The 16,479-nt window shown below is 42.1% G+C and overlaps 1 protein-coding gene across 1 annotated transcript in view; it reads right to left on the bottom strand.

Annotated features, from left to right (window-relative positions):
* Window positions 1–16,479, bottom strand: part of lrba (LPS-responsive vesicle trafficking, beach and anchor containing) — a 753,934-nt gene that overhangs the window by 704,845 nt on the left and 32,610 nt on the right. The window contains exon 2 of the mRNA XM_067992149.1: window positions 6,528–6,759. Coding sequence (XP_067848250.1) covers window positions 6,528–6,759 — 232 coding nt within the window. The remainder of the gene's footprint in view (window positions 1–6,527; window positions 6,760–16,479) is intronic.

The following is a 16,479-nucleotide window of genomic DNA, read 5'->3' as shown; positions in this document are numbered from 1 at the left end:
ATTGGGAGTCAATGTAGGTCAGTGAGCACAGGGTGATGGGAGAATGGGATTTAGAATACAATCATAGAAGTTTACAACATGGAAACAGGCCCTTCGGCTCAACATGTCCATGTCGCCCAGTTTATACCACAAAGCTAGTCCCAATTGCCTGCACTTGGCCCATATCCCTCTATACCCATCTAACTGTCCAAATGCTTTTTAAAAGTCAAAATTGTACCCGCCTCTACTACTGCCTCTGGCAGCTCGTTCCAGACATTCACCACCCTTTGAGTGAAAAAATTGCCCCTCTGGACCCTTTTGTATCTCTCCCCTCTCACCTTAAATCTATGCCCCCTCGTTATAGACTCCCCTACCTTTGGGAAAAGATTTTGACTATCTACCTTATCTATGCCCCTCATTATTTTATAGACTTCTATAAGATCACCCCGAAACCTCCTACTCTCCAGGGAAAAAAGTCTCAGCCTATCCAACCTCTCCCTATAAGTCAAACCATCAAGTCCCGGTAGCATCCTAGTAAATCTTTTCTGCACTCTTTCTAGTTTAATAATATCCTTTCTATAATAGGGTGACCAGAACTGTACACAGTATACCAAGTGTGGCCGAACGAATGTCTTGTACAACTTCAACAAGACATCCCAACTCCTGTATTCAATGTTCTGACCAATGAAACCAAGCATGCTGAATGCCTTCTTCACCACCCTATCCACCTGTGACCCCACTTTCAAGGAGCTATGAACCTGTACTCCCAGATCTCTTTGTTCTAAAACTCTCCCCAACGCCCTACCATTAACGGAGTAGGTCCTGGCCCGATTCGATCCACCAAAATGCATCACCTCACATTTATCTAAATTAAACTCCATCTGCCATTCATCGGCCCACTGGCCCAATTTAGCAAGATCACGTTGCAATCCTAGATAACCTTCTTCACTGTCCACAATGCCACCAATCTTGGTGTCATCTGCAAACTTACTAACCATGCCTCCTAAATTCTCATCCAAATCATTAATATAAATAACAAATAACAGCGGACCCAGCACCGATCCCTGAGGCACACCGCTGGTCACAGGCCTCCAGTTTGAAAAACAACCCTCTACAACCACCCTCTGTCTTCTGTCGTCAATCCAATTTTGTATCCAATTGGCTACCTCACCTTGGATCCCGTGAGATTTAACCTTATGTAGCAACTTACCATGCGGTACCTTGTCAAAGGCTTTGCTAAAGTCCATGTAGACCACGTCTACTGCACAGCCCTCATCTATCTTCTTGGTTACCCCTTCAAAAAACTCAATCAAATTCGTGAGACATGGTGGTTAGGATACGGGCAGCAGAGTTTTGGATGAGCTCAAGTTTATGGAGGGTGGCAGATGGGAGGCTAGCCAGGAGAGCATTGGAATAGTCCAGTCTAGGAGGTAACAAAAACTCTACTCACCGATACTGAAGAGGTGCCACACACAGCAAAGCTTGGAAAAACAGTTGAAGAGGAGAACTGTATGTGGCAGCTCTGGTATGAAGTAGCTTTTGGCGAGGACAGGCAATGGTAATTATTGTTGGCAGTGCCATCTGGACAGGACTGGAAAGACCCTTGCAGTGCCACTCTAATTGGAGCACAGCAACAATAGTTAAAGCCAAGTCCTATACTTGTTTGCACAGCTGGGACCCAGTTCCAACAAATCAGCAGTGTTTATTTTGCATACATGCAAAAAAACCACTAAGAATGTACAGCATTGCAGTTCAAATGCTCAATATTTAAAATGCTTGAAGCATGAAGTCCAGGGGTACAGAATCGGGTGGGGTATAGAACGGGCTGCTAACTCGCTATTACCCATTTTGCATTAACGCCCAAGACCAATTTCATCACCCAGATTTCTCAACAGCATTAATTAAAAAGTGGCAGACGGTAGGCATGATCACACCCTCAAATTCAGATGTGGAACTGGCACTCATAGCATGCTAACTAATTCCCCATATTTCAGGAAATCCATGAGGATATGCATAAACACATCTTTCCTGCTAGGCCTGTGTCAGGCTTAAAAAAAATTCTCCTTTCCCATCCCCATTTTAAATTCTGGCAGTTTCCTATTGCCGTTCATCTTTTTGGAATTGGATGGCAAAATTCCAGTGATTATGGAAGAGTAGCCTACTACTGACCATATTTAAGCCATGGCAAAAATCAATTCATCCAGATGGGGTTATCCTCACTACTTGCATTTTTCTTCGAGGTAGACTGCTGCATTGTCTTAATTATAATTGATCTAAATATACTCAATTGAAATAGCACCTCCTCCAACCCTACAAGAACTGTATTCCGCCAACTCTGGCCTCCTGCGCATCCCCGATGTTCCTCGCCCCACCAAGGTGGCCGTGTCTTCAGCCTTCTAGGCCCTAAGCTATTCCCTCCCTAAACCTCCCCACCTCTACCTCCTCCTTCAAAACATACGTCTTTGTGCCAATATGGTACCTTCTTTAAAGGGTATCTCTTTGACCAAGCTTCTGGTCAGCTCTCCTAATAACTCCTCCTTTAGCTTGTCGTCACTTTTTGCCTGATTACACCCCCCTGAAGCGCCTTGGGATGTTTTCCTACGTGAAAGGTGCTATATAAATGCAAGTTTTTGTTGTTGTTGTCTTCAGTCATTCAGAAATTACAGCATCTGCACCACTGCAGCAAATTCATTTTGACCTCAAAATACATTGTCTGCCCCGGCTACACACAGCTGAGGCAATTGCCTTGGGATTCAAGCACCAGCAGATGAATTCAACACCCTGAGAGATATCACAATCAAGTTCTTTGCTGCTTTTTAATGTAGCAGTCTACTGCAGGATTGTCAGCCTATAGGCCAATTGGACTGTTATATTGTATCCCTCCTTAAAGTCCATATGCCCTGTAGGTGAACACCCATGAAGACCAGATCTACCCTATATTTCATTCAAAGCACTCTGGTGGGGTGGCCCAAGAAACTTGGCAGCCCTCTACAGAGGAATCTATTTGTGCCTAGATTCCACTCAGGAGCGAACCAATGGCAGGCATGGGGAAGCAGGCTGCACCCCAATGCACATTATCTGGAGTGATGTGAAGTCAACATCCTCTTCCTCTAAGCCTCTTCTAAGACAGAATCTATAGATGTCTGAGGTGTTCCCAGTGAATAGGAGCCTCCAGGGACTATTCTGATACAGCTTATTTTGGATGTCTCATCCAGATACTAACCTGAAACCATTTATAGGTGATTCTGATAACCTTCAATCTCTTCCTGGGAGGCAGAGGACTATATGTTTGGTATTACACTATACTGGTGCTACCTCTGAGTGCACAGCCCTTAAAGGGAAGCAGGTGAAAACCATTATCAGGGAGACCTCAATATGGGTGTGACTGGCACCTATTGTTAAAAAATCTCCATCTAAGAACTCAGTGCTATTAATTCAATAGCTCCTTCCTTGGAGGGATTAGTTGCAACTTGTCTATGATTTGGACAATGCTTGGCACCAAAGAGTCCCCGGCACTAACTGGTGCAGACAAGTCGCCTGAATTGACTGTTGCTGGTGCATTTGCAATGAGTCAGTATTAAGTTCTTGGTACCAATCTGTACCAGGGAGTACAAAGCAACTCCCAGCTCGGAGTGGCCAAATGCTCTCAATTTTTAAATAAGAACATATGGCTTACCAATTCTTAGTAGATGCTTTTTTTTTTAATTCGTTCACGGGATGTGGGCGTCGCTGGCGAGGCCAGCATTTATTGCCCATCCCTAATTGCCCTTGAGAAGGTGGTGGTGAGCCGCCTTCTTGAACCGCTGCAGTCCGTGTGGTGACGGTTCTCCCACAGTGCTGTTAGGAAGGGAGTTCCAGGATTTTGACCCAGCGACAATGAAGGAACGGCGATATATTTCCAAGTCGGGATGGTGTGTGACTTGGAGGGGAACGTGCAGGTGGTGTTGTTCCCATGGGCCTGCTGCTCTTGTCCTTCCAGGTGGTAGAGGTCGCGGGTTTGGGAGGTGCTGTCGAAGAAGCCTTGGCGAGTTGCTGCAGTGCATCCTGTGGATGGTGCACACTGCAGCCACAGTGCGCCGGTGGTGAAGGGAGTGAATGTTCAGGGTGGTGGATGGGGTGCCAATCAAGCGGGCTGCTTTATCTTGGATGGTGTCGAGCTTCTTGAGTGTTGTTGGAGCTGCACTCATCCAGGCAAGTGGAGAGTATTCCATCACAGTCCTGACTTGTGCCTTGTAGATGGTGGAAAGGCTTTGGGGAGTCAGGAGGTGAGTCACTCGCCGCAGAATACCCAGCCTCTGACCTGCTCTTGTAGCCACAGTATTTATATGGCTGGTCCAGTTAAGTTTCTGGTCAATGGTGACCCCCAGGATGTTGATGGTGGGGGATTCGGCGATGGTAATGCCGTTGAATGTCAGGGGGAGGTGGTTAGACTCTCTCTTGTTGGAGATGATCATTGCCTGGCACTTATCTGGCACGAATGTTACTTGCCACTTGTGAGCCCAAGCCTGGATGTTGTCCAGGTCTTGCTGCATGCGGGCTCGGACTGCTTCATTATTTGAGGGGTTGCGAATGGAACTGAACACTGTGCAGTCATCAGCGAACATCCCCATTTCTGACCTTATGATGGAGGGAAGGTCATTGATGAAGCAGCTGAAGATGGTTGGGCCTAGGACACTGCCCTGAGGAACTCCTGCAGCAATGTCCTGGGGCTGAGATGATTGGCCTCCAACAACCACTACCATCTTCCTTTGTGCTAGGTATGACTCCAGCCACTGGAGAGTTTTTCCCCTGATTCCCACTGACTTCAATTTTACTAGGGCTCCTTGGTGCCACACTCGGTCAAATGCTGCCTTGATGTCAAGAGCAGTCACTCTCACCTCACCTCTGGAATTCAGCTCTTTTGTCCATGTTTGGACCAAGGCTGTAATGAGGTCTGGAGCCGAGTGGTCCTGGCGGAACCCAAACTGAGCATCGGTGAGCAGGTTATTGGTGAGTAAGTGCCGCTTGATAGCACTGTCGACGACACCTTCCATCACTTTGCTGATGATTGAGAGTAGACTGATGGGGCGGTAGTTGGCCGGATTGGATTTGTCCTGCTTTTTGTGGACAGGACATACCTGGGCAATTTTCCACATTGTCGGGTAGATGCCAGTGTTGTAGCTGTACTGGAACAGCTTGGCTCGAGGCGCAGCTGGTCCTGGAGCACAAGACTTCAGCACTACAGCTGGGATGTTGTCGGGGCCCATAGCCTTTGCTGTATCCAGTGCACTCAGCCGTTTCTTGATATCACGTGGAGTGAATCGAATTGGCCGAAGACTGGCTTCCGTGATGGTGGGGATATCGGGAGGAGGCTGAGATGGATCATCCACTCGGCACTTCTGGCTGAAGATGGTTGCAAACGCTTCAGCCTTGTCTTTTGCACTCACGTGCTGGACTCCGCCATCATTGAGGATGGGGATGTTTGCAGAGCCTCCTCCTCCCGTTAGTTGTTTAATTGTCCACCACCATTCACGACTGGATGTGGCAGGACTGCAGAGCTTTGATCTGATCCGTTGGTTGTGGAATCGCTTAGCTCTGTCTTTAGCATGTTGCTTCCGCTGTTTAGCATGCATGTAGTCCTGAGCTGTTTGAGAACAAAGATAAAAGACGGCATATTATGCTGAAAGCTAGATGTGTTAGAAAGCTAGTAGTGTGTCTGAGCTCCATTCTTCATTTGTGCTTCTGCTATTATAGATCGCTCATGGTCATCTTTGCACATGTGGTTGACTGACAGTTGTTACAATATGACTTGAAAATAGCACTGCATAGAGTTGAGCCTGTAGAAGATGGGAAGTGCAACAATTTGTTTCCTACCTAATTTATTTGTACAAAAGTGCTAAGTCAACAATGTTCTTTGCTATTGTTCTGTAGGTGTGCTGATCAATACCAACACCCCGATTCTCAGGATAAAAACACTGGGGTGAAAAAAAAGTTAGAATTGGAAAAAAAAAATTGACCATGCAAATGGCAAAAACCATAAAGGGCTACCTAAACTAATCCATACCTACACGTAAGCTAAAACATTACCCAAATCCAACAATATGGGGCGAAGAACATAACCTTTTCAAATATGGGATAAATAAACCATTGCTATGGCACATGTTCTTGGGCTTTATATTATGCAGAAGAGCACACGTAAAATGCAATGGCATTGTAGGCAGAAAGTGTACATGTGCAAAGCACACTTTTCCCCCAAAACCAAGCTGAGTTTAACTCCTACGATATATGGAGGATCCTTAATGCAGAAATTTTTCACACTAAAAATTTCTGGCTCTGTTGAAATATTCAACTGGTTAGTATAGAAAAGATGTTGAAATTATCTTCCTCCTGCTAACCATGTGAATATGCAATATAAATCTGTATTAGTATATGGCATACAGCCATTTTTTTTAAAGTAAAAACTAAAGGATTAACTACTGTCAAGCCAACTGTATCATTTGACCTCGTTTGAGGTCAGATGGGCAGGCTACATCAAGGGAGAGGTCATCACAAAAAGTCAATTGTCCTACCTGCTATCATATTGTTAGCTCTATCAATTCTCTTCAGAACATGTTCAATCAATCCAGCATCTGTGCAGGCCTGTAGATTGCGAATACTTTTTTTCAGAATTGCAGTGAAAATGCTCCAAACTTCAGCCTGGCAGGTCACATCACAGTTGTCCAATAGCTCCACCATGCAGGCAATACTTTCCACATCTTGGATGATGAAATTCATTTCTAAGTCAAAATGTCCTCCTACAAGCTTTAATCAAAAAATATTGTTTACAAACTGCAAGATAACTGTACAATCCACTTTTCTTGACAAGGTTTACACTTAATCAAGTGTCACATGTGTAAGTTTATATGCTGATCTATTTGTATGCTGTAAATTCTGTTCTTGAAGCCTGTATCATAAACTAAAATGCATTTACAAATATGATTGTTTTAAAAAACAAAGTAGCCATATTGGAGCATCAAAATTATGGCATAGTGGAAGATTTGATTTTCAATATTATTGCCCATTTTCTCTTTTCCAATATTTAAACTAAACTTGCAGCAGTTTCAACTTTTATTATACAGAACTGACAGTTATTGAAACAAGGTTAAACGGTTATAAACTATTACCACATCCATACTGTCTCACCCTCCTGTAAAGAGAAGAGGTTATGTCAAATTTTGGAGATATAAAGTTGAAGCAAATAACACACGTATGCATGAGGATACACAACAGATGCTTAGAAAAAAAGAGTTTCAAAAAATTAATATAACAATTGATATGGTCATCAGATCACAAAAGAACAGAATAGCTTGGCTGGTATGTGATCAGAGGACATGTGTTACAGGAAAGAGCAAGAGTAATAGCAATGCTCGGGGTTTACTGTCTACTCATAATTCAAAGTATTTTGTGCTAAAAATTCAAATTAAGCAATGTAAGTAAAACAACAATGTGCAAATTCAGTGCTAATAATTGAATTATCAGATCATTTGAATTAAGCAACTCTGAAATAAGGGTAGGCTATTTCCAAAATATGCCAACTTTAGCACAGTTCAGAGTTAAAATAATCCTGTTCTACAAATCTATGGCAGATCTTGTTACTTCAGCGCTGTTTGTATCTACCCTACATCAGTTGTCTTTATATACTCAACATGCATAGCATATCTTACAATTTTCAGGTACTTACATGAAATATTATAGTATAGCTTTGGTGCACAGAAACCATGACATTATACTATTAATATCTAAAATATTTCAGTATTTTAACTCATTTGCAAAAATTCACTTCGTAGCAGCACAAGTACATTAAAAGAGTACAGTATTGCTACGATAATAAAAATTCAAAAGCCAAGATACACACAAACTTTCATTAAATTTTGATCCCAACACTAGTCCAGAAGACCATAAGAGATAGGAGCAGGAGTAGGCCATTCGGACCCTCGAGCCTGCTCCGCCATTCAATGAGATCCTGGCTGATCTGATTTTTACCTCAACTCCACTTTCCCGCCTTTTCCCCATATCCTTTGACTCCCTTGCTGATCAAAAATTTGTCTAACTCAGCCTTGAATGTATTCAATGACTCAGCCTCCACAACTTTTTGGGGTAAAGAATTCCAAAGAATCACGATCCTCTGGGAGAAGAAATTCCTCCTCATTTCAGTCTTAAACAGGCGACCCCTTATTCTGAGACTATGCCCCCTAGTTTTAGATTCCCCCATGAGGGGTAACATCCTCTCAGCATCAACCCTATCGAGTACCCTCAAGAATCTTGTATGTTTCAATAAGATCTCCTCTCATTCTTCTAAACTCCAATGAGTATAGACCCAACCTGTTCAATCTTTCTTCATAAGACAACCTTTCCATACCCAGAATCAACCTCGTGAACCTTCTCTGAACTGCCTCCAATGCAAGTATGTCCTTCCTTAAATAAGGGCACCAGAACTTTACGCAGTACTCCAGGCGAGGTCTCACCAGCACCATGTAGAGTTATAGCATGACTTCCCTGCTTTTATACTCCATCCCCCTGGGAAATAAAGGCCAATATTCCGTTTGCCTTCCAGATTACCTGCTGCACCTGTATGTTGACTTTTTGTGTTTCATGTATGAGGACACCCAGATCCCTCTGTACCGCAGCATTTTTTTTTAGTATTTCTCCATTCAAATAATATTTTGCTTTTTTATTTTTCCTCCCAAAGTGGATGACTTCACATTTTCCCACATTATATTCCATCTGCCAAATTTTTGCCCATTCGCTTAACCTGTCAATATCCCTTTGCAGACACTGTGTACTCATCACAACTTGCTTTTCCACCTAACTTTGTATCATCAGCAAATGTGGCCACAAGACACTCTGTTCCTTCATCCAAGTCATTGATATATATCGTAAATAGTTGAGGTCCCAGCACTGATCCCTGCAGCACCCCACTAGTCACAGATTGCCATTTTGAAAATGACCCTTTTATCCCGACTCTTTGTTTTCTGTTAGTTAACCAATCCTGTATATTACCCCCAACACCATGAGCTCTTATCTTGTGCAGTAATCTTTTATGTGGCACCTTATCGAATGCCTTTTGGAAATCAAATATACTGCATCCATTGGTTCCCCTTTATCCACCCTGCCTGTTACTTCCTCATAGAACTCTAATAAATTTGTCAGACATTATTCCCCCTTCATAAAACCATGTTGACTCTCCTTGATTGTATTATGAGTCTCCAAATGTCCTGCCACTACTTTGTTAATAATGGATTCTAGCATTTTCCCAATGGCAGATGTTAGGGGCTAACTGGTCTATAGTTAGCTGCTTTCTGTCTCACTCCCTTCTTGAATAGGGGTGTTACATTTGCGGTTTTCCAATCCGCTGGGACCTTTCCAGAATCTAGTGAATTCTGGATGATCACAACCAATGCATCCACTATCTCTGTAGCCACTTTCTTTAAGACCCTCGGATGCAAACCATCAGGTCCAGGGGACTTGTCAGCCTTTAGACCCATTAGTTTACCTAGTACTTTTTCTCTAGTGATAGTGATTGTTCTTAGTTCCTCCCTCCCCTTTGCCCCTTGATTTTCTACTATTATTGGTATATTAGTGTCTTCTATTGTGAAGACAGATACAAAATATCTGTTCAGTTCCTCTGCCATTTCCTTGTTTTCCATTATTATTTCCCCGGTCTCAGTCTCATCCTGTAAGGGACCAATGTTTCGTTTAGCTACCCTCTTCCTTTTTATATACTTGTAGAAGCTTTTACTGTCAGTTTTTATATTTCTTGCTAGTTTACTCATAATTTATTTTCTCCCTCTATTATTCTTTTAGTCAACATTTGCTGGTTTTTAAAGTTGTCCCAATCTTCGGGCTTACCAGTAATCTTTTCCATGTTGTATGTTTTCTCTTTTAACCTGATGCCATCCTTGACTTCCTTAGTTCGCCATGGTTGGTTCACCCTTTTTGTGGAGTCTTTCCTCCTCACAGGGATATATTTTTGTTGCGAGTCATAAAATATCTTTTTAAATGTTTGCCACTGCTTATCCACCGTCATACCATCTAATCTGTTTACTCCATTCTGCCCTCATTCCTTTATAATTGCCCTTATTTAAGTTTAATACAGTAGTTTCAGACCCAAGATCCTCGCTCTCAAACTGGATGTGAAATAGTCTTAGGGCATTAGATAAAGGAAATTGTAAAGGGGTGTAGCTTTTCTTCTCCCTACTTTTCAGTTTCATTTTTAATGGGGAGAACATTTCAAATTTACTTTTTTCTAGCAAACCACTGAAGACCTCCTCACTCAGTCTCAAGACATTCAGTTGATTAATTCAGGTCCCAAAGAGGGCCATTAAGCAGATTGGTGTCAATTGGCATCCAGATCTGAAATGGACACTGATCAGAACTTGGACGCAAAATTCAGCAGGAACTGTGCACATAGCAAGCAATGCAATCTTACTCCTGCAGTATCCCAAATTTCAAAAGATAAGCACTTATGAAATAAACTTGCTCATTTGTCCATTTTTCTTGTTTATTCAAGCCCTAAGAAAGCACAAGCGGTGAATACATGACACACATCTACAATCAGCTTAACTAAGCCAGGCAATGAGACCTGTAGGAACCTTCAAAAAGTGAGCAGGGTTTTAGAATAGCATTGTACTTTCAGGCAGTCAACCACACAGTGCAGCAATTAATGACAATTTTTTTTAAGCAGTATTATTCCCCTTGAGACAGAATGACAGTTTCTCCCCCTCCCACCTACATACAACCATTAAGTGAAAGACTCTCTCTTCGTGTCCCCATGTTCTCAATTGAATAGTCATAGAAGAAATAAATCACTTATTTCCTACATAATGTCTCACTAGCTCCATTTGGTAATGTTACAAATAGTTCTTTCTTGTGGTTCATCAAAATATGTTAGTCAGATTACCCGAAAGTGCAATCAATGGTCAATCAGCAGATAAGAAGCACTTGCACTGTTCAGTAATAAAGAAACAGTCCAATGGAAACCGATAAGTTCCAAAAATATTACACTCATCTGCACTACATATTCCAAACCTTATAGTTAAGGATCCTCTGGGGTAAAGTGATCATAATGATAGAATTTCATATTGAGTTTGAGAGTGATGTAGTTAAGTCCAAAAATAGAATGCTAAATTTAAACAAAGCCAATTACGTAGGTATGAAGGGTGAGTTGGCTAAGGTAGATTGGGAAATTAGATTAAAAGATATGACTGTACATAAGCAATAGCAAACATTTAAAGAAATAATTCATAATTCTCAACGAATATACATTCCCTTGAGGAATAAAAACTTCACGGGAAGAGTGATCCAACCGTGGCGAACTAGAGAAGTTAAGGATAGTATTAGATTAAAGGAAGAGGCTTACAATGTTGCCAAGAGTAGTGAGCCTGAGGATTGCGAGGGTTTTAGAAATCAACAAAGGATGACCAAGAAATTGATAGAGGAAGAAAATTGAATATGAAAGTAAACTAGCAAGAAATATAAAAAGATTGTAAAAGCAGCTACAAGTATGTAAAAAGGAAGAGATTAACAAAAGTAAATGTGGGTCTCTTAGAGGCTGAGACAGGAGAAATTATAATGGGAATAAGGAAAAGGCAGTCGTTAAACAAATATTTTGTATATGTCTTCACAGTAGAAGACAAAAAAAATACCAGAAATAGTGGGGAACCAAAGGTCTAATGAGAGTGAGGAACTTAAAGCAATTAAGATTAGTAAAGAAAATGTACTGGGGAAATTAATAGGACTAAAAGCCAACAAATTTCATGGGCCTAATGGCCTACATCCTAGGGTTTGAAAAGTGGTGCCTGCAGAGATAATGGATGCATTGGATTTGATCTTCCAGAATTCCCTAGATTCTAGAATAGTCCCCGTGGATTGGAAGGTAGCAAATGTAACCCCACTATTCAAGAAAGGAGGGAGAGAGAAAACAGGGAACTATAGGCCAGTTAGCCTGACATCAGTAGTAGGGAAAATGCTAGAATCTATTATTAAGGACATAGTAACAGGGCACTTAGAAAATCATATGATTAGGCAGAGTCAACATGGTTTTATGAAAGATTTGTCAAACATGATTTCCCGTATTATTGTTTTTATGAGGGTGTAACTAGCAGGGTAGATAAGGGGGAACCAGTGGATGTAGTATATTTGGATTTTCAAAAAGGCATTCGATAAGATGTCACACAAGATTAGGACTCATGGGATTGGGGGTAATATATTAGCATGGATTGAAGATTGGTTAACAGATAGAAAACAAAGTCGGAATAAAAGAGTCATTTTCGGGTTGGCAGGTTGTAACTAGTGGGGTGCCGCAAGGATCAGTGCTTGGGCCTCAGCTGTTTACAATATATATCAATGACTTAGATGAGGGGAGCAGGTGTAATGTATCCAAGTTTGCTGACGATACAAAGCTAGGTGGGAAGGTAAGCTGTGAGGAAGACACAAAGAGGCTGTAAAGGGATATCGGCAGGTTAGGTAAGTGGGCGAGAAGTGGCAGATGGAATATAATGTGGGGAAATGTGAAATTATTCACTTTGGTCGAAAGAATAGAAAAGCAGAATATTTTTTAAAAGGTGAGAGACTAAGAAATGTTGGTATTCAGAAGGATTTGGGTGTCCTTGTACACGAATCACAGACAGTTAACATGCAGGTACAGCAAGCAATTAGGAAGGCAAATGGAATGTTAGCCTTTATTGCAAGGGCGTTGAAGTATAAGCTTTTGCTGCAATTATATAGGGCTCTCGTGAGACCACACCTGGAGTACTGTGTACAGTTTTGGTCTCCTTACCCAAGGAAAAATATGCTTGCCTTAGAGGGGATGCAACGGCTGTTCACTAGATTGATTCCTGGGATGAGAGGGTTGTCTTATGAGGAGAGATTGAATAGAATGGGTCTATATTCTCTGGAGTTTAGAAGAACGAGAGGTGATCTCATTGAAACGTATAAAATTCTTAAGGGGACTTGACAGGGTAGATGCTGAGAGGCTGTTTCCCCTGGCTGAAGAGTCTAGATCTAGGCGTCGTAGTCTCAAGATAAAAGGTCAGCCATTTAGGACCAAGATGAGGAGAAATTTCTTCACTCAGGTGGCTGTGAATCTTTGGAATTCTTTACCCAAAAAGGCTGTGGATGCTCAGTCGTTGAGTATATTCAAGACTGAGGTCAATAGATTTTTGGACACTAAGGGAATCAATGGATATGGGGATATGGGTTAGGAAAGTGGAGTTGAGGTCAAAGATCAGCCATGATCTTATTGACTGGCAGAGAAGGTTCAAGGGGCCATACGGCCTACTCCTGCTCCTATTTCTTATGTTGTTACACTTATGGTCTAATAAATAAGACTTTTTGTTGGGGTATTTGTCAAGGATTGACATGCTGTTTGGGCTGCAAGCAAAAGCCAGCTTAAAAAAGCTTATATAAAATATTTTGCTCCAGGACTTCAGGATTTTGCTCCAATGAAATTAATTGTTTCCACCACTGGCCCCACCCAACAGATATAGTAGACACTTAAATAATGCTTGTTCTCATCCAGCACATCTGTCCCACTCCATCTAAAAAATCTTAACAGTCCCATTAGCTTTGCCTTCTTGAAGTTGCACCTTGCCCTCTGTCAAATACTTATAGAATAGAATCATAGAAAGTTACGGCACAGAAGGAGGCCATTCGGCCCATCATGTCCGTGCCGGCCGAAAAAGACCTATCCAGCTTAATCCCACTTTTCAGCACTTGGTCCATAGCCCTGTAGGTTACGGCACTTCAAGTGCACAAGCAAGTACTTTTTAAATGAGTTGAGGGTTTCTGCCTCTACCACCCTTTCAGGCAGTGAGTTCCAGATCCCCACCACCCTTGGTGAAAAAATTTCTCCTCAGCTCCCCTCTAATCCTTCTACCAATTACTTAAAATCTATGCCCCCTGGTCACTGACCCCTCTGCTAAGGGTTTTGTCGCTAGAAATATCACCCTGCAAGAATTCGACAACTTCTGCTTTTTATTTCCATCACTAACTAAGCCACATCACCTCAACAGTCGTCTGGCCAACATCTGTTTTCCCTTCCCGGGTCTGGCCTTTCTCATGTCAGTAATCAAACTTTATCTTTTAGTTACTTTTTTCTGGTGTTCTATCCTCCTTTCCTGAAGGTGCTAACTCCTGCTGGGGTACAGTTCCCCGGTACCTCTGCTAGGTGCCCATTTTTCATGTACGTATATGCATAGTTGTAAGCAGGATATCTGTTCGTGACTGTGCCCAGTCTCATCCTCATCTGACATCTACAGATTCAGCGGCGGGCACTTGATGGTGACTGAGAACATGTCTGATTGTAGAAGCAGGTACCTGGGACCTCAATGCTTCCAGTTCCAGCTTTCCCACATGATCTCTGTTCCTATCCTCTGCCATTAGTGCTCCCATACCTAACATAGGAACACTGGAACAGAAGTAGGCCATTTAGCCCCTCAAGCCTGTTCAGCCATTCAGTGAGATCATGGCTGATCTGTGACCTAACTCCATATACCTGCCTTAACCAAAACTATTAAGGAATATGGGGCTAACAAAAATCCATCAATCTCTGATTTCAAATTAACAACTGAGCTAGCATCAACTGCCATTTGTGAAAGAGAGTTCCAAACTTCTACCACCCTTTACATGTAGAAATGTTTCATAACTTCACTCCTAAAAGTCCTGGCTCTAATTTTTAGGCTATGTCCCCTAATCCTAGACTCCCCAACCAGCAGGAATAGTTTCTCTCTATCTACCCTATCAGTTCCCCTTAATCTCTTGAAAATTTCAATCAAATCACCGCTTAATCTTTTAAATTCCAGGGAATACAACCCTAGCTTATGTAATCTCTCCTCATAAATTAACCCTGAGTCCAGGTATCATTCTAGTAAATCTACGCTGCACTCCGACCAAGGCCAACACATCCTTCCTAAGGTGCGGTGCCCAGAACTGAACACAGCTCCAGGTGTGGTCTAACCAGGGCTTTGTTTAGCTGTAGTATAACTTCTACCCCTTGTATTCTAGTCCTCCAGATATAAAGGCCAGCATTCCATTAGCCTTTTTGATTATTTTCTGTACAAGGGGTCCAGAACGAGGGGTCACAGTCTCAGGATACGGGGTAGGACATTTAGAACTATGAGGAGAAATTTCTTCACTGAGGGTGGTGAACCTGTGGAATTCTCTACCACAGAAGGCTGTGGAGGCCAAGTCACTGAATATATTTAAGAAGGAGCTAGATTTCTAGACTCAAAAAAGGCATCAAGGAGTATGGGGAGAGAGCAGGAATATGGTACTGAGATACAAGATCAGCCATGATCATATTGAATGGCAGAGCAGGCTTGAAGGGCCAAATGGCCTACTCCTGTTCCTATTTTCTGTTTCTATGTACCTGTCCATGATATTTTAATGATCTATGTACATGGACCCCTAAGTCTCTTTGGACCTCCACTCTTTCAAGCTTTTCACCATTTAGAAAATATTCAGATCTATCCTTTTTAGGTCCAAGGTGGACGATCTCACACATTGAAATCCATTTGCCACAGTTTTGCCCATTCACTTAATCTATTAATATCTCTCTGTAATTTTATGCTTTCAAGTACTTATCCAGTTCCCTTTTAAAGCCATGATTGAATCTGCCTCCACCACCCCCCAGCAGTGCATTCCAGATCATAACCACTCGCTGTGTAAAAACGTTTTTTCTCATGTCACCTTTGGTTCTTTTATCAATCACCTTAAATCTACATCCTCTGGTTATTGACCCTACTGCCAATGGGAACAGTTTCTCTCTATCTATCTATTCTGTCTAGACCCTTCATGATTTTAAATACCTCTATCAAATCTCCTCTCAACCTTCTCTGTTCCAAGAAGAATAACCCCAACTTCTCCAGTCTATCCATGTAACTAAAGCCCCAAATCCCTGGAATCATTCCAGTAAATCTTTTCTGCACCCTCTCTAAGGCCTTCACATCTTTCCTAAAGTGTGGTGCCCAGAATTGGACACAATACTCCAGTTGTGGTCAAACCAATGTTTTATAAAGGTTCATCATGACTTCCTTGCTTTTGTACTCTATGCCTCCATTTATAAAGTCCAGGATCCCATATGCTTTTTTAACCGCTTTCTCAATCTGCCCTGCCACCTTCAACGATTTGTGCACATAAACCCCCAGATCTCTGTTCCTGTACCTCTTTTAGAATTGTGTCCTCTAGTTTGTATTGCCTCTCCTCGTTCTTCCTACCTAAATGTATCACTTTGCATTTTTCTGCGTTAAATTTCATCTGCCACGTGTCTGCCCTTTTCACCAGCCTGTCTATATCCTCTTGAAGTCAATTACTATCCTCCTCACTGTTTACTACCCTTCCAAGTTTTGTGTCATCTGCAAATTTGGAAATTGTGCCCCGTACACCCAAGTCCAAGTCATTAACATATATCAAGAAAAGCAGTAGTCCCAGCACCGACCCCTGGAGAATACCACTGTACACCTCCCTCCAGTCCGAAAAACAACC

This window comes from Heptranchias perlo, chromosome 1, assembly GCF_035084215.1.
Source record: "Heptranchias perlo isolate sHepPer1 chromosome 1, sHepPer1.hap1, whole genome shotgun sequence".
Lineage (NCBI taxonomy): Eukaryota > Metazoa > Chordata > Chondrichthyes > Hexanchiformes > Hexanchidae > Heptranchias > Heptranchias perlo.
Note: the sequence above shows the minus strand (reverse complement) of the source record. Positions and strands in the feature narration are given on the sequence as shown.